The following is a 24,988-nucleotide window of genomic DNA, read 5'->3' as shown; positions in this document are numbered from 1 at the left end:
CAAATGTTTGAACTTTTCCCCTCCCTGACACTCCTTGACCTTCTGAATTATTACTGGTCCTATCAAAGGGGTTTCTCTATTTCTTTTTTTCTCCCCTCACCTCTTAAAAAGACTTTCTAATAACTTGGGCTGGCCTCAAACTCCCTCTGACCTTGAATGGCCTATCCTCCTGCCTCTATCTCCTGAATGCTGAATTTCTATGGGTATGCCCATGACAGTTTTATGGGATGCTGGGGACCGAACCTGGAAGTTTCATGCATGCTAAGAAATCACTGTAACAACTGAGTTATTCAATTTCAAAGCTATTTCTAAGGCAAAAGGGGACACCCCCCCCCCAAGCTGATACACTTATTTCTGCTCCATTGGCCAGGCTTTTAATAGATGTCTTGTTTAACTTTGAGCCATTTGTGAGGCCAAGAAAAGGGACTTTCACCTGAGCCATTTTAACAGTCCTAAGTCACCAGGGTGAGAGAGAAGTAATCTCTGTCGGCAGAAAGAACAGTGGTCCAGGAAGCAGCCGAGGTTCATTCAGTTAGCAGGATTGCTGGGCCTGTCACCTCCTGCCCTAGTCCCCAGTGTCAAGTCCGGTTTGCTGGAGGGAGCTCTCAACCCTACCACTGCACTCCAGCCCTTCTAGCCACTCACGAGGACAGCTAGTAGAAGTGGTGTCCAGTGTGAGTGCAGATTCCTGCATCCACAGACAAGGATAGAGATTAGAAACCGACTGAGTGACCCAAAGCCCTGGAAACTGGCCTCAAGCCAGTGGAAGCATCAAAGCGAGACTCTAGGAGGGCTGCACAACTGATCCATCCATGTTTGACAGGAAATACAGTGGGGCATTGTGGGGCAGGGCTCTCAGTTATTTTTGGCCAAGATGGTTGGTATGCAAAAAGAACTTCCCTTTTTTTTTTCTCTTGCAGCACAGATCTACAAACTGCTCAGTGGTTCCCAGAATCTCGGTTCTGAGATCGACCTTCTGAGCACCTCACTGGCTGCCAAATTGCCAGTGCTATTAGCGTGTGATTAGATTGCTTGGCTCTAAGCATTAGATAATGCTGCACAGCTGGGCTCGCTCTGGACCTGGGATGGCTCTGGACATCAGCTGTTTCTTTTTAGTGTCCCTCTTCTCAGCCAGCTGCCAAGCCATCACATCCTCAGATCAGAGGTGCACTGAGGTGAGTCCAAACTATTTGTCTCTACCCAGCTGACACGTGCTGAAAAACTTGAGATTGGTATACAGATTCATCTGAGCCTTGGCTCTCAGTCTCTACTGCCCTGAAAAGGACAACTGGAGATATCAACAGGGGTCTGGTGGGAAGAGCAGGCTCCCTCAGTCCTGATGCCTAAAGCAGGAGAGCTACTTGGCTACCAGCCCAGGACATGGTCACTGCCCACAAAGCCCTTTGGTTTCTTAGCTGTCTTGATAAAGACTAGTAAAGACAGGCTCATGCCAGGATTCAGAACATTTATAAGGATCATTGTGAATGAGATTGATTTTTCTCTGCCAGTCGGACAAACCCTTCCATCTGTAGGACTAACCCCCAAGAGTCAATCTGAGGACCGAGACAACTCAAACCTTCTGTTTTAAACTGGAACAATATTTATCAATGCATGGGAAGCGGTGGGGAGAGTGGAGAAGTGGAGAGAGAGATGGCCTCTGTCTTTTGCCATCTTAAAATGACTTAACCTCCCTACTGCTGTCCTTGACTCTGGCAAGTGGCCAGTCCACATGGGCCTGCTTGACAAATGGTGAAGACAGAATAGACTGAGAGCCTTGGTGACTTGGTTAGCTGCTTTCCTACTTGGAGACTGGGAGAATAGCTAGAGGCACAGTGAACCTGAGGTGTAGTTAAGAAGTCAAGGGTATGAATCGAACCCAAAGCCATGGGTGGATTCAGGATGCGCTCAGACAGAGCAGAGATAGCATACCAGGGAACTTCAAGGCAGGGATGTTGTATTAGTTTCCTCGGGCTTCCAGAAGTAGAGCTTCAGGGTGAGGGAAATTACCCAATAGGAACTTATTGTTTGTCGTTTCTGGAGCCTGGGGACGCAGGATGGAAGTATCAGGAAAGGTATTTTCCTCCAAGGACTTTCTCTTGGCCTATAGATGGCTGTCCTCTTGTGTCTCTTCAGTGTGTCACCCCCATGATTAGCTGTGTCTCATTTTCACTTATTGGGACATTAGTCATGCTGGCTTAGGACCTACCCAGAGTTCCTCATTTTATTGTAATCATATCTTGAAAGGCCTTCTGTCCAGTTAGAGTCACATGAGACACGGGGTCCTGGGAGTTAGAGCATCAATGGCAGAAATACACGGTTGGGAGGATGGGATGCGATTCAGCCTATAAGAGAAGTAAAAGAGGAAAGGGCCTTCGTTAGCCCATCTAAGTTGGGAGCTTGATATCATACACCATGTAGATGTCTTAGGGAGATCAGGATGGGGACATCACCTCAGTGACCAAGGACAAATGCCAGGCACCTGCTGACATCATCTCCGGATGGGATGATCTTCCCATTCGTCAGTTTCACAGAACAAGGCAATATGCAGTGCTGCACTTGTGGGAAGCCTGTCTAGCCCTTCTGAGGCCACAAGGCACACAAGAAGGGAACCGTCCAGCAGGCTTACTGAGCCGTTCAAACCACCCAAGGGCGACGCCAGGCTCTGGAGCTGCAGTTCCCTTTTGTGCATGGCCCTGCTTTGGCAAAGGGAAGAGGAATGGGGCAAAGAGAGAGACGTTGTCTGCCATGGGCCTCCAGTATTGTGCCTTTCAGGTCCTGGGGGTGGAGCTCAGTGCCCCAGGTCCCCTAAAGACCCTGTGTTAGAAGGAAGACGTCCTTTTTGGATAGACAGGTGAGGGTGAAGTCCTCTAGTCCAGCAGTCCCAACCTCCACTCTGTGGCTGCACCCTCGCACAGGATTAATTTTAAATAGCCTTGTAACCTGTTTCATTAATATTCCATCTCTCCTTTCTCTTCCCTCTTCTCTCTCTTTTTCTTTCTAAACAGCCGAATTCCAAGGCTGTTTAATGCATGAATATGATGGAGTCTAAGTGTTCCTGACCTCTAGGGCACAGGCAGGTAGGAGAATGCGGGACCGATTAGAGAGACTGTGCTTTTGGTTTCCACGTGTGGTCCTCTCCTCCATCCAAACCAGCCTGCCTCTACCCACCCTCTCCTTGCTTCCTTTTCTTCCTCGGCCCACTCCAAGCATCATTAGGCACTTGATGCCTGTCTGTCCCCATGACTCACCACCCTGAGCTCATCTTGCCTGCCACGATTAGAAGGTTTTGTTTTATAAAATGAAAGCCTGATTTTCAGCTTATTAAACATTTGTTGAAGCAAAGCCACACATACAGAAAGTTCACAGAGCCCCAAATATGCAGCTAATTGCATTTTAACCAATAAACATACTCAGGTACTCCACACATAGCTCAAGACACAGTAGGCACTCAACACCCCAGGAGCCCTCAAGTCTCATCCCAGACATTAGGTCCACCATCGTGGTTGCTCTTATGCCTGTTAAAAGATAACTTCATACACTTGGGGTCCTATTCTAGAAACTCTGGCTCCTTGGCTTGACATTGAACTGGTGTCACTTTCTGATGACAAGTGTAACAGTCATTTGTTGAGTCCTACTGTTGAGTGATACTCTTTTGTGTTGAAGACGCCACCACAATTTATGCATTTCTCTACTATTAATAGAAAACTGCATTGTTTATAATTTTGGGGAAGTTATGTATGATGTTAGCTTAGGAGTTTCTTGATGATATATTTCTTAGTAAACAAGCATACATATTTACATTAACTGAGTACCTATATAGATATATTTGCTAATAGGTGTGTGTGTGTGTGTGTGTGTGTGTGTGTGTGTATGTGTGTGTGTAGGGGGGGGGTCTGTATAGATGTTGCTAGCTTTATAAAACATTGCTACTAATTAACATTCATTGGCAGTGTATGTGACTTTTGATTGCTCCAGAGTCTTGTTAACATTTGATTTTAAATGTGAGCTATCCTAATAGTTGGGAAAGTAGTATTTCATTGGGATTCAGCTTTAATTTCTCTGATGAATTATTACAGTGAGTGCCTGGTCACAGTAGTTTACATCCCTCCCTTCTTCTTGCACTGCTGAGAGTCAAACCCAGTGTCATGGTAGACAAGCATTATGCCTCTACTGTGCCCCAGCCCTCTCCCACCACCTTTGAGTAGTGCAATGCTTTCGTGTGCCCATTGTCTCCTTTGTCGCCTTGGTTTGCATGGATTCTTCCTTACCTGAGAGCCAATATGCTCTCCTACTCTCAAACTCCCCTGCCAACTCTTCCAAAAGTATCTTTTGCCAACTGGAAGTTCTTAATGTTACTGTAACTCAATTTAACATTTTTTTCCTTTTATTTTCAATGCATTTCTGTCCAGTTTAAGAAAGCATCCCACAATTTCCTCTGGAAGATTTATTGTTTTATATGTCTAAATTTTACAGCTCAAGGACTGATATATACATCTGTGTATGTGTGTATGTCAGGTAGAAGTCAGGATTAATATTTTAATTGCTTTTATTTTTGCTTAAAAATCAAAACACACACACAACCTACACACAAATTCTGAGAAAATTATAATAAAACTCATGAACACTCCACCGAGAACCTTCTGTTGCTAAATGCAGCATGTTCTCTTTATGTGTGTAACAAAATTACAACCATGACTAGGCCTTTAGAGACTAGCTTGCTAATGTTCCAAGATTGTTACTGTTATAACATTTTCAAAGCATTCTGGACTACTTCCAGAGACTGGGAGCTTACTTCCCCCACCCCATTTCGAATATGCTCCTCTTGGCCACTCAGTTCACTCAAAACCAGGGTAAGATAAAGTCTTTCTGTTTCTAGGAGTGGAGTGGGCTTTAAGAACTCCAAGTTCACAAAGGCAAAGCTTTTTAGGGTCTTTAGATGGCGGCGGCGGCGGCGGCGGCGGCGGCGGCGGCGGCGGATGATGTGATGATTCCTTAAGCGGGGACTCCTCCTCTCAGGGCTTGGCAGGTCCTCGGGTGATGCTTCTCACAGCACACCTGCCTGCGCTTTGAGCTTTATTATCCCTGATCTACAGCTGGGGAAAGAGAGGCCCAGGCATCACAGTGCCCTGAGCTTAGATTTGAAGGCAATCAGGCTAATTCTGTAGAGCAGGCTCTCAACCTTGAATTCTGCCACCCCTGAATACAGTTCTTCATGTTGTGGTGACCTCCCAAGCATAAAATTACGTCTTCTTAACCATGATTTTGCTACTGTTACGAATCATGATGTAAATATCTAATATGCGGGAAAGCTGATATCAGACCTGAACATAAGGGTTGTTCAACATACACCCCCTTCCCAAAGGGAGTCACCCGACAGGTTGAGAACAGCTGCTGTAGAGGCTCAGAAAACAAAGTACGTTTAATTGGAATGTAAGGTCTTTCACCTGGAGGAGACAGCTCAACAGCATAATTTTAGGGATGGGTCTTCCTGGGAGCTTTTGTTTCATTTGTTGTTTTGTTTTGTTTGCTTTGTTTTGTTGTCAGAGAGTAATCTTTGCTCTGGAATTTAGCTTACCAGTCAAATTGCTCCTTTGGCTTCAAGGGGTGATTAAAGGGAGGGGTGGGGGGGAGAGGCGTTATTTCCAAAGCCTCACGCCTGCATGTATCAAGAGTACTAGATACCCAAAAAGGTGGGAATAAGCATTCCAGTGAAATTCAAAGGCGTTCAAATTAGGAAGATGTCTCAAGGCCTGCAAGGAGAGAAAATACCGCAGGACAGGAGGGAGCTGAGAGACAGCAGAAACAAAATACCGTCCTGATTGAAAAAATGCAAAGGAACGCCTGCAGGGATTGCAAAACAAAGGCAGCTCTCCAGCCAGGCTCTGGGTGGAAGAGGTGCAGCTCTGCACCCAAGCTGAGGACAAAGTGGCTGGCACAGGTCCCGGTGCGCTGTGGGCCCGAAACAAATGCTTCTTGAGCCAGAGCAGGGTGTGTGCAGTTGCATGCTTCTGAGTGGCTTTGCCGAAGCCCCGCTCATGCAGAAATTCCTGTTAAGGATAGGCGCTGTCTGCAGTGCAGCCAGTCAGGGAGGAAGAGTGAAAAAGCAACTTTAGAACCTGCCTATCTCCCAAAAGAATATTCACACAAGGCCTGGAGAGCTGTGGCATGGGAGATGTCTGCCGGGGAGGAAATCCCGAAGTGCATGATTTATATACATATATATGTGCATATATGTGTGTATGTATTTATATATTATATATGTGTGTATGTATATATGATAGGAAAAACAGAAAATTGCTCTGGAGGACAGTGTGACAGCAACTGGAAAAATTATGGATTGCTGGATAACAACTCGAATTGATGTTAAACATTCTGAACTTGATAGCGGCACTGCGACTATGTCCTTGTTCTTAAGGGGGTATAAACTGGGTGTCTGTAAATTAGAAAACCTTACATTCCAAAGGAACTAACAAGGGGGATTGCATGTGTTCCCATGTTCACACACATAACCTTAAAAAATATCAAGCAGCTGAAAACGCTGCTAACTCTCACGGTCATAACAATTTGTATTGTAAAACTCAGACTGCAAAAACTGTAGAAGGTGTGTGTGTGTGTGTGTGTGTGTGTGTGTGTGTGTGTGTGTGTAACCTGTTGTGTTTTGGAGGCGGCGGTGTAATGCGCCAGGAGAGGGCGCCTCCGTGCGCCTGGCCAAGGTGTCCACCTGTACAATCAAGCCAGGCGACAGGCCTAATATGAAGAAGGTTTATTGGTCAAACGAGGCAAAGAAAGGAGACAGAGAAGAACAGAAAGAGAGAGGAGAGAGGGGAAGAGAAGAGGCCGGCCAGGAACACATAGGGATTTGGGGAGAGAAGGGAGAGAGAAGCCAAATAGTCCTTATAGGCTTGGCTCCTGGCTTGTACCCTTCAGGCCGCTGTTGTTAGGTAACTGGTGGGCGGAGTCTAGAGAAATTGCTAACGGAAACCAAGACCTGTTACATCTCCATCTCTCTCTCTCTCTCTCTCTCTCTCTCTCTCTCTCTCTCTCTGCCTTGCCTTGCCTTGCCTTCTCTAGCAGTTCACATGGCCCCTGGCTCAGCAGAACTTCTTGTTTTAGAATCCCATCAGTGCAGTAAAGTGCTTAGAAAGCCCAGGAGAGGCTGAGCCGGGAACTAATGTCAGCGTCTGGGGTGTGTATATGCAGGAGTGGGAAATCGTTAGCCTTAGACCTTTTGCTGTAGGATTATAATAGAGCTGGCAGATTGGAGGCTTCTCCTTTCTCCACACAGATGTAATATGCCAATGGGGACCAGAAAAAAAAATAGCTTCCAAAGGACCTGGAACCGTAGTAGCACTGAGCCCAGTGCTGTCCCCACAGGTTCTCTCTGGGTAAGCCTCATTCATGGGCACTGGGGACAGTCTGGTAACATACTTTTTCCTACCAGTCAGCTAAATCTAAGTTTTAAATGCAAAGTGTGCATTTCAAGGACATTATGTGGATGGATTTGTGACAGTGCCTAGAGGACTCTGGGTCTATAAAAATGGAGAATAAATTACAAGGAAATATAAATATGGCATTTTCTTCCACGACACTTATAATAACCTCACAGCACAAAAGGAAACCAGCGATTTCCTGTAGATGTGCATGCTTAGTGGAGCTAGGAGAAAGTGTGCCACGGAGCAGGAAAAAGAGTTAAGCAAAAAGGGACTAAAGAGATGCCCGTTCAGGAGGCTCACCCTTCAGAGCAGAGGAGGGTGTGTGCACTTCTCTCTCCGGCTAGGGAAAATCTGTTTGTAGTCGGCAGTAGGAAGGCACCTGAACTACAGTGTGGTGGAGCAGCCTTAGTGGGGCACTAGACCAGGACCAGGATATGGGCGGTTGCATGAGTTCACGTAGGCTGTGAGACATCTGAGCACTGGTGGTCTTTTGCCCATCTTCCTGTACCTTCAATGGTACTTTTCTTCCCTAGGAGCCCCCTAGGTGGGATGCACAACATAAGACCTTCTTACCTACTCCCCCTCAGACATACACCAGTCCTCTCTACTGTCAAATAAACCATGACCATAAGTTCTGTGACCTTCTGATGAATAGATTTCCATTTCTACTTAGTTCAAGATTTGCATCTCAGATTAGGGATTGAGGAGGCAATCAATCCTATTTCAGGATCTTCAACTAAGTTGGACACAGGATGGACTGATTCAAAGCCCCACAATCTGGTAGTCACAGCCTGTAGATCCAAAAGGGGGAAGTGATTTATGTGCTAAGGTTGAAACACCCAATATCTATGCTAGTTAGTTTTCCTGTTAACATTGTGTCTAGAAAATCTGTTACAAAATAGTTATAGGAGTTTCCGAACACGCATCCCTCACCATTCAGGGCCAGCAGCATTTGAGTTCGGTAGGTTGTGATATGTGAGTTACTGCTGGTCCCTGGCTTACCTTTCTGTACCCACTTCTCTCTCCTCCCCTCCTTTTCTCATTCTTTGGATTATTTGCTTGTTTGTCAAAATAAGGGCTTTCTCTATCTCAGACATGCTAAAATTCATAGCAATCCTCCTGTCTCAGCCTCCAAAGGTCTGGGGTTATAGACTGATCTCTCTCTCTCTCTCTCTCTCTCTCTCTCTCTCTCTCTCTCTCTCTCTTTCTGTCTCTAACTCTCTCTCTCTCCCCCTTACTTTTTCTTTTTTACTGAAGTATGCTAAAACAAATCTCAAACACATCATTTAATCTCTAGCTACTTTAATGTGCATCTCAAAAAACTAAGCTGGTCTTTTACATGATCGCATAAGCCACTGATGTTAAGTAATTCACCCTTTCCCTGTCCCGCTTCCCCTTTTCTTTGGAAAATTTATTACTTCTCAAGGTCATTAAATCTTGTCAGCCAAGTACTCTGATGATTTATAGAATGTCTTTTCCTAACATTTTTCAAAATCATAATCTAAGCAAGGGTTAGTCTATTACTATTATTTGCTTTTCTAAGAAATCTTATACATCTTTCTCTTTTAAAATAACTTTTCAACATGTATGTATGCACCACGGCATGTGGGTGGAGTCAACTTACAAGGACAATTTGTAAGAGCTGGTTGGTTTTCTTTCTATCCTGTGAGTTCCAAGGGAGTAAACTCAAGTTGACGGGCTTGGTGGCAAGTGTCCTTATCCACTGAGGCTATCACTAGCCTCTTCTTTATTTCTTAACAAAAGTCTCCTTCCCCCCTTCCTCCTCCTTGTCTTCCATTGCCCCCATCTTTTTCCAGTTACTGTACAGAACTTCTCACTCTCTGTATTCGACTGACTGCTGCTTTATGATTTTTTAACTTACATCTGTTAAGTTGCTCATGTGGAGATATAAAACGAGGCCTAAAGCCTTGACTAGATCAAATTTATTCATTCATTTGGTAGCTTGTTTTGGGCAAGACTGTTTCTCCAGGGCTCCTCTCTAGGGAGAACCACATTTTGTTTACCTAGACTCATACCCATAATAGAGTAGCTGCTGACAGTCTTTTTCTCCTCCAATACTGAAGATTGAAAACAGGCTTGTGCATGCTAGAAAGCTCTCTTGTTTTTTTTTTTTTGTTTTTGTTTTTGTTTTTTTTTTTATTGTTGTTCATTCATCTGTTTGGGGAGGGTGTTGGTTTGTTGAGACAGGGTCTTGCGATGGAGCTCATATCATCCTTGACTTCACAAACCTTCTGCTTCTCTCCATAGTGCTAAAGAGATTAAAGGTGTGCCCTCCACACATTGACTTACAGCCGATCCTTGGCTAACAAAGTATAATTTTCTCAACATCATCTAATGCCATCATTCAGAGTTCTCTGATGGACTACAAATGTCTTTTACTAACTGATTTATTTGAATCAGCATCTAAGCAAGACAGAATGCTTTATTATTATTCTTTGTGGTTTCTTACTTTAAAAAAAACCCTATGATGAATACAACTGTGCATAAGCGTTTTGTGGTTTTGCAAGTGTATTTTTGATAAAGATTACTAGACATGGGATTGCTTCTCAGAAGGCAAATCACACACGAATTTTCTAGAGAGTAAATCAAACTACTAAATCCAGTATTAATTTATATTCCTTCTCCCATCAGAAAGAAGCCAACAAAACATACAACTGTGAAAACTTAGGTCTCAGCGAAATTCCTGGCACTCTACCAAACTCAACAGAGTGTTTGGAGTTCAGCTTTAATGTCTTGCCTACCATACAAAAGACGACCTTCAGCAGACTCGTAAATCTCACCTTTCTGGATTTAACTAGGTAGGTATTTTAGTTCCTTGAATGCTCTTGACAGTTTACTTGAGGAAAACTGTATTGTATACCCAAGTGTCTCCGATATCTCCTCTAGGACTGCAGATAAGCTGCTTGGGTATTTATACTTTCCTAAGGAACACGTTCCTAGTGCTACTTTCTATTGCAAATAAATGCCAGTCAATTAGGGGGAAAACAGTCTGCTCTCCGGCTCTGCCTTAGTAGTGCTGTCTAGGAAGTTCTAAGGTGGTTCTCAACCTGTGGGTCAGGACCTATTTGATCACAGGGTTACATCAGATATCTCGCATGTCTGCACTATAATTCACAACCATAGCCAAATTACAGTTATGAAGTAGAAACAAAATAACATGAGGAACTGTCTTAAAGGGCTGTGGCATTGGGAGGATTGAAAACCACTGGTCTAAAAATTATTATAAAAACAAGTCTTGATCAAATCAGATGCCATATTACACTGCATGTTAATAGAGTTGGCTGTTACTGAGCAATGACATTTTAGGAGAAACTCATAGAATTCTCTAGTAACTTTGTTTTATTGTTTGTTGGTTTATTTGAGACAAAGTCTATGTAGTCCTGGGTGTCCTGGAATTCACTATTTCAACCAGGCTGACCTTGAACTCACAGATACTTGCCTTCTTCTGTTTCCTGAGAGCTAGGATTAAAGGCTAGCACCCCTACATCTGGCTTCTAGTAACTCTTTATTTGCCTGTTTCATACACATTGGATAAAGAGTTCCATTATCTGTTCTAGAGGCAGAACCATGATTCCAATTGATGAAATATAGCCTGAAAGTTTTATCTGATTGCTGAACCAATGCTTGAAAACAAATGGGCAAAAAATCAAAAGTAAATGAGGGTGTGCAACTTGCATATGTGGAAAAGAGAGAAGCCTGATGCTTCCACGACAGCTCTGACCCCTGTAACAGCTTTCCACATTAGTCCTTCCATTCCAGCAGAGTAGGAGAACACACGCATCTCTAGTGATCTTTCTTGTTTATAAGCACCATCTTGAGATGCTACGGCCAATATAACTACTCACTTGTGGGTAGGTGAGAAAACCATCAGTATACATGAATGCAAACAAAGGGGTATGTGTTCATGTGCACACGTGTGTAATTAACCCAGTATTTTCAGACATAATACCAGAATGGTGATTTCTTTACTGATTTCCAGCTAAAAGTGCATTTTCCCATTAGCATCTGAAACATAGTTCTTCATAAATCCCCTTTGAATTACCTGCTGAAAAGAGAGCAAGACTATAGCCTGGTGGTAGAATATATATTAGCATGTGCTAGGTCCTAGATGCAGTCTTTACAAACACTGCCCTTCATACACACACACACATACACACACACACAAAATCAGTAAATGTTGTATGTTGCCCATGATGTTATCAATATATATTGTCTCCTATGCAGATATGTAGTTTTTGGTATAGTTTATATTAAATTAAACAGTAAATCATAGTTTGGGTTTTGACAATCATTCAAATCACTGTTTTGTTTTCCTTATCATAAAAGAAAGAAATTGAAAAATCCATGAGAGTTCATTCTGAAAGGGACAAGGGATATGGATTAAATTCTGAATCAGAGTGTCCAGAACTGAAGCTATTCATTAATCCAAGAAACTCTTCTGTGGGTACGGAAGAAAGTTCTGTTTTACTTTTTAGTCATGTATGCCATTTGACTATTGCACACAATGAATTTGTTAATCCGCTGCTGTGCTGGTGTTAGTTCATTTGTCCTTGTATAAATGATTGCTGAATGCTCTTATCTTCTTCGAGGTGCCAGATTTACTGGATACATGAAGATACTTTCCAAAGCCAACATCAGTTAGACACACTTGTGCTAACTGCAAATCCCCTGATATTTATGGCAGAGACAGCACTTAGTGGGCCTAAGGCACTGAAGCATCTGTTCTTCATCCAAACAGGAATATCCAGTGTTGACTTTATCCCAGTGCACAATCAAAAAGCCTTGGAAAGTCTCTATCTTGGAAGCAACCATATTTCCTCCATTAAGCTCCCTAAAGATTTCCCAACAGAGAAGCTGAAGGTTCTGGATTTTCAGAATAATGCTATCCATTACCTGTCTAAAGAAGATATGAGCTCTCTACAGCAAGCCACTAATCTGAGCCTTAACCTAAATGGAAATGACATTACAGGAATAGAACCAGGGGCTTTCAAGTCAACTGTCTTCCAAAGTTTGAACTTTGGAGGGACTCACAATTTGCTAGTTATCTTCAAGGGTTTGCAGAACTCTACTATCCAGTCTCTTTGGCTGGGGACATTTGAGGACATTGATGACGAAGATGTTAGTTCCTCCATGTTTGAGGGTCTCTGCGAAATGTCTGTTGGGAGCATTAACCTACAGAAGCACCACTTCTTCAACATTTCCTCCAACACATTCCACTGCTTTGGTGGCCTCCAGGAACTGGACCTAACAGCCACTCACCTGAGAGAGTTGCCGTCTGGGATTGTGGGACTAAGCAAACTTCAGAAATTAGTTCTCAGTGCAAATAAGTTTGAGAAGTTATGCCAGATCAGTGCTTCCAATTTCCCCTCCCTTACTCACCTTTCCATCAAAGGCAACACGAAGAGACTTGAGCTTGGAATTGGCTGTTTAGAAAACCTGGAAAATCTTCGTGAACTTGATCTAAGCCATGATGACATTGAAACGTCTGATTGTTGCAACCTGCAACTCAGAAACCTATCTCACTTACAGAGCCTCAACTTGAGCTACAATGAACCCCTGGGCCTCAAGAATGAGGCATTCAAAGAATGTCCTCAGCTAGAACAGCTAGATTTGGCATTTACCCGACTACAGGTTAAAGACGCATCAAGTCCCTTCCAGAACCTCCATCTTTTGAAGGTGCTAAATCTCTCCCACTGCCTCCTTGACATGAGCAATCAGCATCTCCTGGATGGCCTGCCAGAACTCCAGCATCTGAACTTACGGGGAAATCACTTTCCAAAAGGGAATATCCAAAAGACAAACCCGCTTCAGACACTGGGAAGCCTACAAATCCTGACCTTATCCTTTTGTGATCTCTCCTCCATTGACCAGCAAGCCTTCACCAGCCTGAAGACAATGAATCATGTAGACCTGAGTCACAACAGACTGACATCCGCTAGCATCGAGGCTCTTAGTCATCTTCAGGGGATCTACCTCGATCTAGCCTCCAATCACATCAGCATCATCCTGCCCCATCTCCTCCCCATCTTGTCCCAGCAGAGGACCATTAATTTAAGACAAAATCCCCTTGACTGCACTTGCTCAAACTTTTACTTTTTAGAATGGTACAAAGAAAACATGCAAAAACTTGAGGACACAGAGGACACCCTTTGCGCAAATCCCCCATTGCTGCGGGGAGTCAGGCTCTCCGATGTCACCCTGTCCTGTAGTATGGCAGCTGTGAGCATTTTCTTCCTCATTGTATTCTTGCTCGTGTCTGCTGTTTTGTTGATTTTTGCAGTGAAATATTTTCTCAGGTGGAAATACCAGCACATTTAGCTCAGGGTTTCCAGGGAAGGCAGATAAATCTGTTTAGCAAAATTGTCCCAAGTGAAGAAACTGTCATCCTTGAGTGACCACACTTTTCTATTGGTTCCTAGGACTGGGCTGGGGAGGTTCACTGAACACTTGTGAACATGTCTTACTCATATGAGTCTCCCATGGTGCTGTACCTGGAGACACAGAGTCAATTCCTCCAGTGAGAAGTGACCCACAATTCCCAAATTCCCAATAGCAGCTCTACCCATCTGAGAAAGAAGAGCATTTACCACAACCATCATCACCTCCCCACCCACCCCTCTCACTTGCCCACCCCAGGCCCCACCCTGGCTTCCACCCCAAGCCCAGCCTCCACCAACTTGGCTATGCTGAGGCCAACTCTGACCCTCCACTCTCTTTCTCTCACACTTCTGACATTTTGCTTGGGGCCGAGCTTTCTGCCATTGAGCCATTTTGGAAAGTTAGGTCCCGGCAAAATCTAATGCTCATTTTAAATGACAAAAGATAAAAAATCCCAAACCAAAAACCAAACCAAACCAAACAAACAAAAAACCACAATGAATTTAAAAGAAAAGACAAAGTAATAAATTCTGCTCTCAACTAGCTTCTATTAATCAGCTCAATTATTTGCTCTCTGAGGTTTTGAGAAGCCCCTAGGGTGTGCCACAGAACAAAACTTGTAAAGCCTGGTCCCAGCCATCCTTAAAGGTTAAGAGTTCAGCCATTTCATAACAAGGGGGGCTCCTCTTCCATGACCTGGTATTCTTGCTCTTTGGTTGCCGACTTAGAGGAGGGCTAAGGTCAAAACTGTTCTTTTTATTATCCAGGTTTCTGGTCCTTGAACCTCTCTCCCACAGGCACAGCGAGAACTAGCCTCTCAAAGCCTGTTAATCCCTTTGGAGAATATTAAACACCTTCACAATGGAACCTGTGGATTTATGTATCACGGTACACTAGCTGTGGAGAACACGATAAGGCCAGTTTACTGAGAAGTTACTGTTTAGTACAGGGTTATTCCCAAGGGTGTAGCAATGGCAGACAGTACGAGGCTGTTGAAAGCAGACAGACAGACAAAAACAAGATAGTTCCCAAGTCTCAGAATCCTTCTGGTGCAGGGTAGATCATCTAAAGTCTGAATTGCTGGTTGAAACTCAGTTATTGTACTATTTAGTTACTGTTCTCTGAATCCAGGGATTTAAGCACCAATAAATTGGTAATATTTAAAAAAGATTGCACAAATTATATATATGTGTGTGTGTGTGTGTGTGTGTGTTTATTTCATGATTCTCCAGATAACATCCCTATCTACACAGTATATACCATGTTTAGTATTGTCAGTAGCCTAAACACAAAAAGTATGTGGAAAGATTGTGTGGGTTGTATAAAATTACTATTTTGTTCATTTTTGCATATAGGACTTGAATATTTGAGGATTCTGGTATCTGTGAGGACTCCTGGCCCCAATTTCCCCAGGAAAACCAAAGAGCAGCTGCCTAAAGCCTTCATTAAATTTCATATTCAATTTTAGGTTAGAAGTTAGCTAATTCTGAAATGCTGATCAAATGTCAAAGAATAATTGATCGATGGTAATATCTATTCAGAATGATAAGCATAGCCGGTCTTCTCTTCAACCCCTGGAAAGCTGCGTTAGGCAGGTAGCAGCTGGGAAGAACCTCTGTGCTACTTAGGGACTTCAGCCTTTCTTGCTTGGTCATTCCTGCCTCTGGAAGTTCCTTCAGTCAGTCCTCAGATTCCTGGGATTTGTAGGCATGGTTTCTTCTTCAGAGAGCGGCTTTTCTCTATAGAGCCAACCCTAGTCCAATGGTGAATGGTGCCAGATGCAGTGAACTCTCCAGCGCACCTTTATTGTCCCTATGGCCCTCCAATGGCCAGACCACACCTGGGACTTGATAAGGGTTCAGGGTGTGTGTGCTCATGTTCATTTGTGAATGCTCAAGTCAAGGCCAGATGGCAAGGTCATGTGAGTGCTCCCCTATCCTATAGGAGACAGGATCCCTCACTGATTGAGGCACCACCCAAACCCCAGGGATCTATCCATCTCCTCTCCGCTCCACTCTGCCCCTATCCCCAGCTCTGGGTTACAAATGCTCTGCCAGTCTTTTTACATGGGTGCCAAGGAACTGGACTCAGTCTGCAGGCTTGTACAGAAAGCCTGTTCCTCAAGCCCCCACACAACCCTCATGTTTTATAGCTTGAACAATTGCTGAGATTTTGCAGGCCTCTGGTCCCTGAGCCCTTCTCAGTGCTTACTGCTATCACCAACCCTGTTCCCACTTCTGCTAGGCTGTGGTCAGCATTTCCAATGCTTCCTGCACTGCACCTCCCACCTATCTCTCACCAGAGATACCCGGAGCAATCTGTCAATAATGGATTGCTAGCCAAGCCTCCAGTAATTAGGATATCGTTAAGATGAAGTTAATTGCAGAGTCCTAGCCAATGACTGATCTCTGTAATAGCCCACCCTACTCTTTCTGTTTTCCTCCCCCCCCCCCATCTCAAAGTGTAGATGGATCCCACATTCAGAATGCTGCCTTAGAAAACACCAACCCATTGAATTCACTCTCTGTTCTGTCAGATGTCAGCTGATTCCTGACTTAGGGACATAAGCTAAAGATGGAAGATACCTAGTGTGAATCTACCACTCTGTGTAGTAGTTCAAAAGAAAATGATCCCCATAGGCTCTACTACTAGAGCGGAACTACTAGAAGGTGTGGCCTTGAGGAAGTAGGTGTGGCTTTGATGGAAGAGGCCTGAGAAACTCAAGGCAGCTCACTTTCTGTGACCTGCTGATCCAGATGTAGAAATCTCAGCTCCACCTACAGCACTACGTCTATCTGCCCACCATGTTTCTTGCTGTGATAATAATGGACTGAACCTCTGAAACTGTAAGCCAACCTCAGTTAAATGTTTTCCTTTGTAAATGTTGCAGTGGTCATGGTGTCTCTTCACAGCAATAGAAACCCTATAGCCATACCATTTTTCTTAATATTAATCTATAACTTGGGAAACCCAAAGTGTCCGGTAGAAAATCTCTGCTCCAGATGCATTCCACTAAAGGCCCCAACATTTCAAGCCTTGGCAAGCCCTAGCTGCCCGTCTTGCTTTCACATGTCAGGCCTGCCCCACCTCGTGCCCTGAGAGTTGCGGTACCAAAGCAGCACTGATCTAAGGCCCACTGGCAGCTCCTCTGTATTAAGCAACAGTAAATTCTCCCCACAGAGTCAGGAAGGGAGCTTTTTGATGACTGCTGTCAATTTTATTGCTTTATCTGGTTACTAGGATAGGATCTGTAGACATCGCGTGTTTATTGGTTTTATGTATTGCATGTTGTTGCTGCTCTGACAAGCTACCTATAAAAATGTGTTATTATTGCACGATGTAGCCCAGTGAGCTGACCCTGCATTTCAAAGTGTACTGAAGCAAATAGCACGGAGGTCCATAAAAGCTGACTGGCGTCCATCACAAAGGACTCTGCGTGAGCTGCAGCTCCTATAATCCAGGAAAGAATTATACCCTTTCCTGTAGCAGCAGCCGTCGCTTTTAACTGAGCCCAGCACACTCCCAAGCACAGGCATTATCTGAAACATTCTGGGACGGGATGCTTTATATTGCTCTGATTTGTCCAACTCTCTGAGAAGACAAAGTACAGTTTTGAAGTTTACAAAAGTGTGAAATAACCGGCTTGCTGGTATGATGTTAGCAGAGCAGGCTAGTGGAACTACCAACAGCATTTTCCTTCTTCTCTGATGCAGAAACGGCACTTGAATTACAGCAATAGAAAGTGGTTATCTCGAAGCTGGACATGTTAAGAGTGTGATTGTCCAGCACAGTGGGAGTTAGCTTGTGGCACAGAGTAAAAAACTAGCCCACGACAGCTCCCAAGCCTAGTTGAACACCAGAGCCACCTGGAGAATTCCTGACAAAACAGAAGTCTTCAACCTACCTCTGTATATTGGCCCCTCACTCCCCACCAAATAATTTTACAAAAAATCATTTCTAATCTTAATTTTAGCAACCAACACCAAAAGCATGTTAGGCTCCATGATTCAGATGAGCTAGAGATTTCATTCACCAGGGGAGGAAGTTTCTTTCCAAAAATTGGACAGATGTGATTGGCACTTCCAAGGTGCAACAGCCTGTCAGGCATGACTGTCTCTCTTGCCATCACAACTGGGCTGTGAGACACTGCCTCTGAGGCTGTGCTGTCTCTTAGTCTTTCTTACCCAGTCCTGCCACTTGCTAACAGCTTAAAAGTGAAATATTGAATTGAGTACTATAAAACTCAATTGTTGATAAAGTCTCTTACTCTGTCTTCTAGACTGGCCTCAAATCATTATCTTCCTGCCCACCTCCTGACCTCGGAAATATAATGTACATTAGCATATCCCATTTGGTCTACGTGCTCTCTAAATAACTTGGGTGTCCCTTAATCATCTCTTAGAAAAACCTAAATGAATAATCTAGCTATTAGTGATAGACAGGGGGTAAAGTAAATTCGAGGATGTTCTGAATACATGGGGAGAGATTCCATGTCCTTAGAAGGAAGAACTTAATTCTATCAGAATATGTTGATTTAGATAGAAATCAGAGGAATAAATATCAAAATAAGATAAACATTAATATCAGACTGACTAAAAGATTAAAAAGTGAGGCTGGAGAAAGGGTTTGGATGTTAAGAGTCCCTGCAGTTCTATCATGAGGACTGCAGTCTGGATCAATCAGGTGGCTCACCAATACCTGTAACTCCAGCTCCCAGGGAGCTGATGTATGCTAGGCCATCTGCAGGCACTCGCACACAAAGGTCCACATATACTCACACAGACACACATGCGTAAGTAAAACTAAAATGAAACTTGTTTTGATAAAAGTCAAAGGCTAGAGTAGCAAGGGGGTCAGGGTGGGCTTATAGACACTATATGCCATACTTACAGTTATCAGTAAACTGGTCAGTCCTATAACTATATGACACTAACCAGTCAAAATTAAATTACATGGCCTGAAACTTCTCCTCTGGGGTTATATCCCAAGAAAGCTTCATATATCTGCAAAGACTTCCCTCCCAGCATTAGTGATGAAGGGAGAGATTCGCAGCAATTTGAGAATTCATCACTAGGAAAGTATATAAGTTAAATGGGGGAAGATGGATATGCCAGAGGACATTGGACAGTTAGTTAGAGGTGATGGGTTAGACAGACCATAGAGGAATTTTATGGTAAATACCTTTAGACAAATTAAGTTTAGACAAATTGAATGTGGCAGAGTATCTTTGAGCAAAGAAGGAGTCATGAGTTGGATATACTTCAGCTGTGGTGGCTCAGGGAACTGCACCCAGCGCCGTGAGATTTATGAGCAGTACAGGCCAGTGACATACAGAAAGAGCTTGATTGGTCGCAGCTGTCTTTGCCTTATTTAGGTTAGGTATCATGAAGACTTTGCCTTGTGTGAACATAGCAGCTTGTTATTGGCTGGCGTTCAGATGCTCTGACTGACTACAGCCTGGTTACGTACATGGGTGTGTTCTTGGGTAGGCTGCAGTCCGTTTGCCTTCAAACTTAGGCTGCAGTTGTTGTCCAATGGCAAATCTATACAGGGAGTGGAGGGAGCTCTGAGTGGGGGCGGGGGCGGGGTGCTGTGAACATGGGCCCAGCCATGCCCAGAGATCCAGCTGCATGGAGAAATGGCCAAGTCTTCACATCCTCATGAGCAACATGAGGTTCAACCTTTGTCCAGTCCAAGTGGGAGGCCGATGGTGTGTGCACAACATGTCTACCATACCTTTATCCTCCTGTATGTTTACTGCCTGAAGACTGCTCCCCCTACAGAGAAAGGCTCTCTCCCTTTCTCTCCCTCTCTCTGTCCGTCCCTCTCTCCCCTTCTCCCCGCTCCGTTCTCTCTTACCCACAGTTCACAGCATACATGACATGAAATGTGTACTGTCATAAATAACTGCAGGCTGTATTTGTGTTTTAATGTTCATGAGAAGAGCTGGTTATTAAAGAACACAGCCACTGTTACTTCACTATTCATTAAAAGGGGTTGCGTTTCTCAATTTTGTGACAAAGCACACGACGAAGGTAAATTAAGGAAGGTTTGTTACAACTCTTGGTTGACGAGGGAGGCTTAGCGGGGCTTCTAGTTACAATGTGGACTGGTGTAGTCACAGGCAGGAAGCAGAGGAAGAGGAGCACAGGGACCTGGGGGCTTCGTTTTTCTCCTGCCTTTTAATCAGTCTGGGATTTGAGTCCTTGGGATGGTGGTGACCACATTCAGGTTGAGACTTCATCCATTCAGCTTCTCCAGAAATCCATATATATATATGGACATAAAAAGAGCTAACTGAATTTTCCTAGGACTTCTGTTTCTGCAAGTGTTAAAAAGAAAGAAAGAAAGAATCCTGGATTGTGAGAACAGCACATACTGGAAACGGGCACTAAGTTTTCAAATCGTTATTAATTCTTTGAGAATTTTATATAGCATATTTTGGTCACATTCACTCTCCATTCTACCTTCTAACTCCTCAAGGATCCACCCCACCTTCCGATCCCTCCAACTCTGTGCCCCCTTTCTTTTATTTTTTAAATAAACCATAAAGCACAGTTAGCACTACCATCATATCATATACTCCTGGGTGTGGGGCTATCCACTGGAGCATGATTGTTTTATTAGGGGTCATGAAGACCCTTGTAAGATGCCACCCTTGAAGAAAGCTGAGTCTCCCTCTCCCAGAACTGTCAATAGCTTCTCAGTTAAGGGTGACGCTAGCTGAAAGATACTGTTTTTATTAATATTTGTGTTTTCAAATGCAATGATCACACTCAATCTCTGTGGGTCACTACTCTGAGAGTGACTACACAGAGAACTGGGCTCTTGAGACAACAAGAGGTTCCCAGGATCCAACAGGGATCATAATAGCTGAAATACCCAAGAAAGGGGCGATAGAGCCTATAAAGAACATATCCAGTATTCCAGCACCGCCCTGCCAGTTGAGGGATGGGGCCACCCACACATCTAAAAAATATTAACTCAGAATTGCTCCTGTCTAGAAAATGCAGAGACAAAGAGTGGAGCAGAGACTGAAGGAAAGGCCATTCAGAGACTGCCCTACCTGGGATTCATCCCATCTGCAGACATCAAACCCAGTCACTATTGCTGATGCCAAGAAGTGCTGGCTTACAGGAGCCTGGTACAGCTGTCCCCTGAGAGGCTCTGCCAGATGTGGATGCTCGCAGTCAACCATAGGACTGAGCACAGGGACACCAATGGAGGAGTTAGGGGAAGAACTGAAAGAGCTAAAGGGCTTTCCAACCTCATAGGAAGAACAACAATATCAACCAACCAGACTCCCCCAGAGATCCCATGGTCTAAACCACCAACTAAAGAATACACATGGAGGGACCCATGGCTCCAGCTGCATATGTAGCAGAGGATGGCCTTATCTGGCATTAATGGGAGGGGGGGGCCCTTGGTTTTGTGGAGGCGGGAGTGGGTGGATGGGTGGGTGGGTGGAACACTCTCATAGAAGCAGAGGGGAGGGGAATGGGATGGGGGGGTTGCAGGGGGGAAACCAGGAAGGGGGAATAACATTTGAAATGTAAATAAATAGAAGAAGAAAGAGATGAAGGAGAAGAAGAGGAGGAGGAGGAGCAGGAGGAGAAGGAGGAGAAACAGATTTTGCCTCTTCCTCCCTTTGTGTAGTGCTCACCTATAAATTAATATTGTGATTTTTAAGTACAGCTTTGCAAGGTACAAGGATTTTGGCTGAGAATCTACCAATGGGTCTAACACACAATGATTGATCACAGGCAATGAACTTAGGCTGGCTTCACAAGACTTTGTAGCCAGATGATTAGGCCATAAACGACTAACTGCTGAGGCTATAACCAGCTGACTGGTTGGTTGACTAGGCTGTAGCACGTTAGATTCCGCTTTAGATAGCGCTTGCTCCCGCTTTCCGATTGATGCTCTCTGATTGTGTTGCTGGGCCTCTCGCGACTGTTCCGGGAGCTGCCCAATGAATGTGTTCTACCCAGATTCATCTATGTGTGATTGGTTCAAGCACCTTTAACAGTCTTGAGGAAGTCAGCGGATTTAAGGTAGAATCGACAGACCCTGGAAGTGCAAGGTCTTCATGCTTGAGTACTGTGGCCACTGAGTCCTTGCTCTCTATCTGGGAGTCAAAAGTCTGTCATCTCTCAGCTGCCGAAGCTCCATGGATTTCGCTTTGTGTTCTCTGAGCTTGGTTGAGCAAACTTTGAAAAAAAAATCAAAACTGGAGTTGTACGTCATAACTAAAAACTAGATCGGGTCTTCTTGAAAAGGTAGATTCTGAACTGGATTCAGCTGGAACAGGAACAGGCTCTGTGGAGAGAGCTGGAGAGTCTCATTGAGAGCTAAGAAAAGGAAACTGAACTGAGTTTCCTAGGTAAGTAGAATTGCTAGGTTGTGGGATTATCCTAGGACGATTGATGCTGTGTGAGAGGACATGACCTTATGGGCGAGTGCTAACCATCAGTTTGTGTATTGGAGAACAATAAGACTGCTGGCAAGCTCATGGTGGCTAGTCTGGGCTCCTGATCTCTGGCTAATCCTGTAGCCTAAGAACTCTCGGTATGTGTTTGTTGGTGTGTTTGCTTGCTTGATTTTTACATGTGTGGGTTGTGTTTTACTATTTCCTATATTTTACTTTGCTTTCTGGAAATACCTTAAAAACATAGAATTTGCTACTAGGAAGTTTTAATGTAGGTTGAACTGCATATTTGTAAGGTAATTTAGACAAGGATCAAAGACATCACAGGAGTAATGAGACTGTGTTGCTACTATGGTTAGGATGGAAACCAGGGCCTCCTTTGGGCTACCTAAGAGCCCCAAGGAGCCATGCCCTTCTAACACTTAGGTTCATTTTCAGCTGCATATAGAAAATTTCAAGTGGCTGAATAAAGGACAAAGAGCTCTTTGTAGAGTTGCACCCTCCGTTCAGTAGGATCTGCTTCTTCAGGCAGCTTTATGGTGTAAGACATCCTAGGGCAGCAAAAACCATTTCTTGCTAACAGGATCAGAATCGACCGCAGTGGTAGCACAGGCGGCTTGCAAAGCTGCCAATGTTCAGTTATTTTTTTAGACCTATCTTTAGTGAAGAAAATATGCCTCCATAAAAAGCATTTCTATTCACCTTCTCTGTGTCTAGAAGGAGAGGAGAGGCTACATTTCTGAATGTTTTCCCAATGAAAGAACTAAGATGTATCCAGGCGTACCGTTGACCAAGTATGCTAAGTGGGCTTTCTGTATGTGTTCATCTCAGCAGACGTTGGTCTGAGGCCTGAAATTTGATTCCAGCCAGCAACCTCAGGGCAATAAGGAGGAAGATCAGTCCAGAAAGGGGAAGGGTGATTTGGACACAAGCCCTTGCTATGATGAGTAAATGGAAAAGGGCAAAGGAAATATACACAGAGTGAGGCTTTTAAAAGGACGAAAGGGCCCTTAGATGCCTGGGATTGTTTTGACAAGTTCTGTTGGCCCATATTGACATTCTCTGTCATGAGATAACCTAATTCTAGAGGATTGTAAGAACAGAGGCCCTATGGAGTGGTGGTTCTCACCCTGTGGGTGGAGACTGTTTTAGGAGCCAAATGACCTGTTCACAAGGGTCATATATCAGATATCCTGCATATTAGATATTTATATTATGGTTCATAATAGTAGCAAAATTACAGTTATAAAGTAGCAGTGAAATAATTTTATGGTTGGGGTCACCCCAGCATGAGGAACTGTACTAAAGGGTTGCAGCATTAGGAAGGCTGAGAGAGGGTGCAGTGGAGGCTGTGTCTTTTAACTGCAGGAGAGCTTAGAAACCCTTTTGCTTTGGAGCTCAGATGGCTGCAGATAGAAATTTATGGATGGAATTTTTCCTAGTTTCCAGAATCCTCTTGAAGTCTTAAGAGTCTAGCTGTAGCAAATTATATACTGGAAATTTATGAACTGTCAGATTACTTTTTTCAGATATTAAAGACTAAAACAGGCTTTTTATTAATTCTGATTTGATTGTGTGTTTGTGGAGAGGGTCTGGCAGGATAAATTACAGCCTGACTTCAGGACATGTTCTAATTACCGTTGACTGGAAGAGAATACTAGAAATTGTTTGGAAGAGAGAAGACATCTATTTACTTTTCTCACTGGAAAAAAATATGCAACATGTTTGACTAGCTGGAAAATACTGAATAATGGAACCTATTCATTTATCAGGTATCTGGCTGCTCATGTAAAACATTCTGCTAACACCAGGAAAAGATGACAAATGGAATACACACAGCTCCTCTGTCACCAAGTGCCACAGAAGAAATGTGTTTATATACACTTTAAGCAACAGAATACAGGAAATTAGTAATTACATCAAGTGCTGAGAGAAAAGAGGGTTGTCCATTATTAGTATCTGCAAACTGATGAATGGATGAACTAAATTCACAAATTTCTTTCTTCTGCTCCTTATTTAATATGTATGCATTGTGCTGGCCTCAGTTTAGTGGATGACAATGAATGGTCTCTGATGATGGTATCATATAGTAGAGAAAAGTGGTCCTTAGGTCTCTTTGTAGTCACGAAAACAATTATTTTATGAGGAAATGTTTCTAGACTTTCAAATGGTGTGTATATGAAAAATGCTGATACCAAATATTCTCAACTGTTTCATAAGTTTTCAGTGCAAATGAGTTTTACTAAGAGTAAAATGTTAATAAATGGTTATTGATTTCTTCAGTTGTATTTCAACTAATGATTGATCTGAAGAATTTTTTTAAATCACTGCTCATTGCCTCAATAACCCATGGTTCCTTTGGTCTCTGTATCCTTGTGTATTTTTTAAAAAATGTCTCTTGCTATTGATATTAGTTACATTCTTCAATCAGAAATGATGTATGATATTATTTCAAATGGTAAACATGTTACAATGTATTTTTGGCTTGATACATGGTCTATTGTTTTTTATAATTTTTATTTATAGTTTGAAAATTGGATACATGCAATGTGTTTTAGTCAAATTCGACCCCTATCCCTTCACCCCAATTATTCACACACACTCCAATTTTCTCTCTAAACTCTCTGTGCTTTAAAAAAAACAACTCACTGAGTCCACACAATGTGCATGGCTATAGAGACATGAATATATCTTTTAGTCTCTAGAAGGATATGTCATTGAAGAAAAC

At 43.4% G+C, this 24,988-nt stretch overlaps 1 protein-coding gene and 1 long non-coding RNA gene across 3 annotated transcripts; both read left to right on the top strand.

The window, feature by feature from the left end:
* Positions 1-913: 913 nt before the first annotated feature.
* On the top strand, positions 914-19,739 carry Cd180 (CD180 molecule). 2 transcript variants are annotated; one of them, XM_052159509.1, is made up of 3 exons: positions 914-1,175; positions 10,086-10,252; positions 12,044-19,739. In XM_052159509.1, exons 1-3 carry the CDS (start codon positions 1,053-1,055, stop codon positions 13,770-13,772), a joined length of 2,019 nt encoding a protein of 672 aa, XP_052015469.1. In that variant the 5' UTR covers positions 914-1,052; the 3' UTR covers positions 13,773-19,739. The 2 variants fall into 2 exon arrangements, with proteins under 2 accessions (XP_052015469.1, XP_052015470.1); XM_052159510.1 differs by lacking the exon at positions 914-1,175 and having other exon boundaries at positions 10,156-10,252; positions 12,193-19,739.
* Positions 19,740-21,371: 1,632 nt separating this feature from the next.
* LOC127666910 (uncharacterized) lies at positions 21,372-24,749 on the top strand. Its single transcript, XR_007973741.1, has 2 exons — positions 21,372-22,215; positions 24,033-24,749. It is a non-coding gene; the product is annotated as an uncharacterized LOC127666910 (long non-coding RNA).
* The last annotated feature ends 239 nt before the right edge of the window (positions 24,750-24,988 follow it).

This window comes from Apodemus sylvaticus, chromosome 16 (assembly GCF_947179515.1).
Source record: "Apodemus sylvaticus chromosome 16, mApoSyl1.1, whole genome shotgun sequence".
NCBI lineage: Eukaryota > Metazoa > Chordata > Mammalia > Rodentia > Muridae > Apodemus > Apodemus sylvaticus.
This window is presented reverse-complemented; position numbering and strand designations above follow the sequence as displayed.

Coding starts and splice junctions, on each gene's coding strand:
- Cd180 (XM_052159509.1), top strand. CDS start 1,053: ATGCTGCACAGCTGGGCTCGCTCTGGACCTGGGATGGCTCTGGACATC. Junction 1,176..10,085: donor CAGATCAGAGGTGCACTGAG/GTGAGTCCAAAC, acceptor TTCTCCCATCAG/AAAGAAGCCAACAAAACATA. Junction 10,253..12,043: donor ACCTTTCTGGATTTAACTAG/GTAGGTATTTTA, acceptor ATCTTCTTCGAG/GTGCCAGATTTACTGGATAC.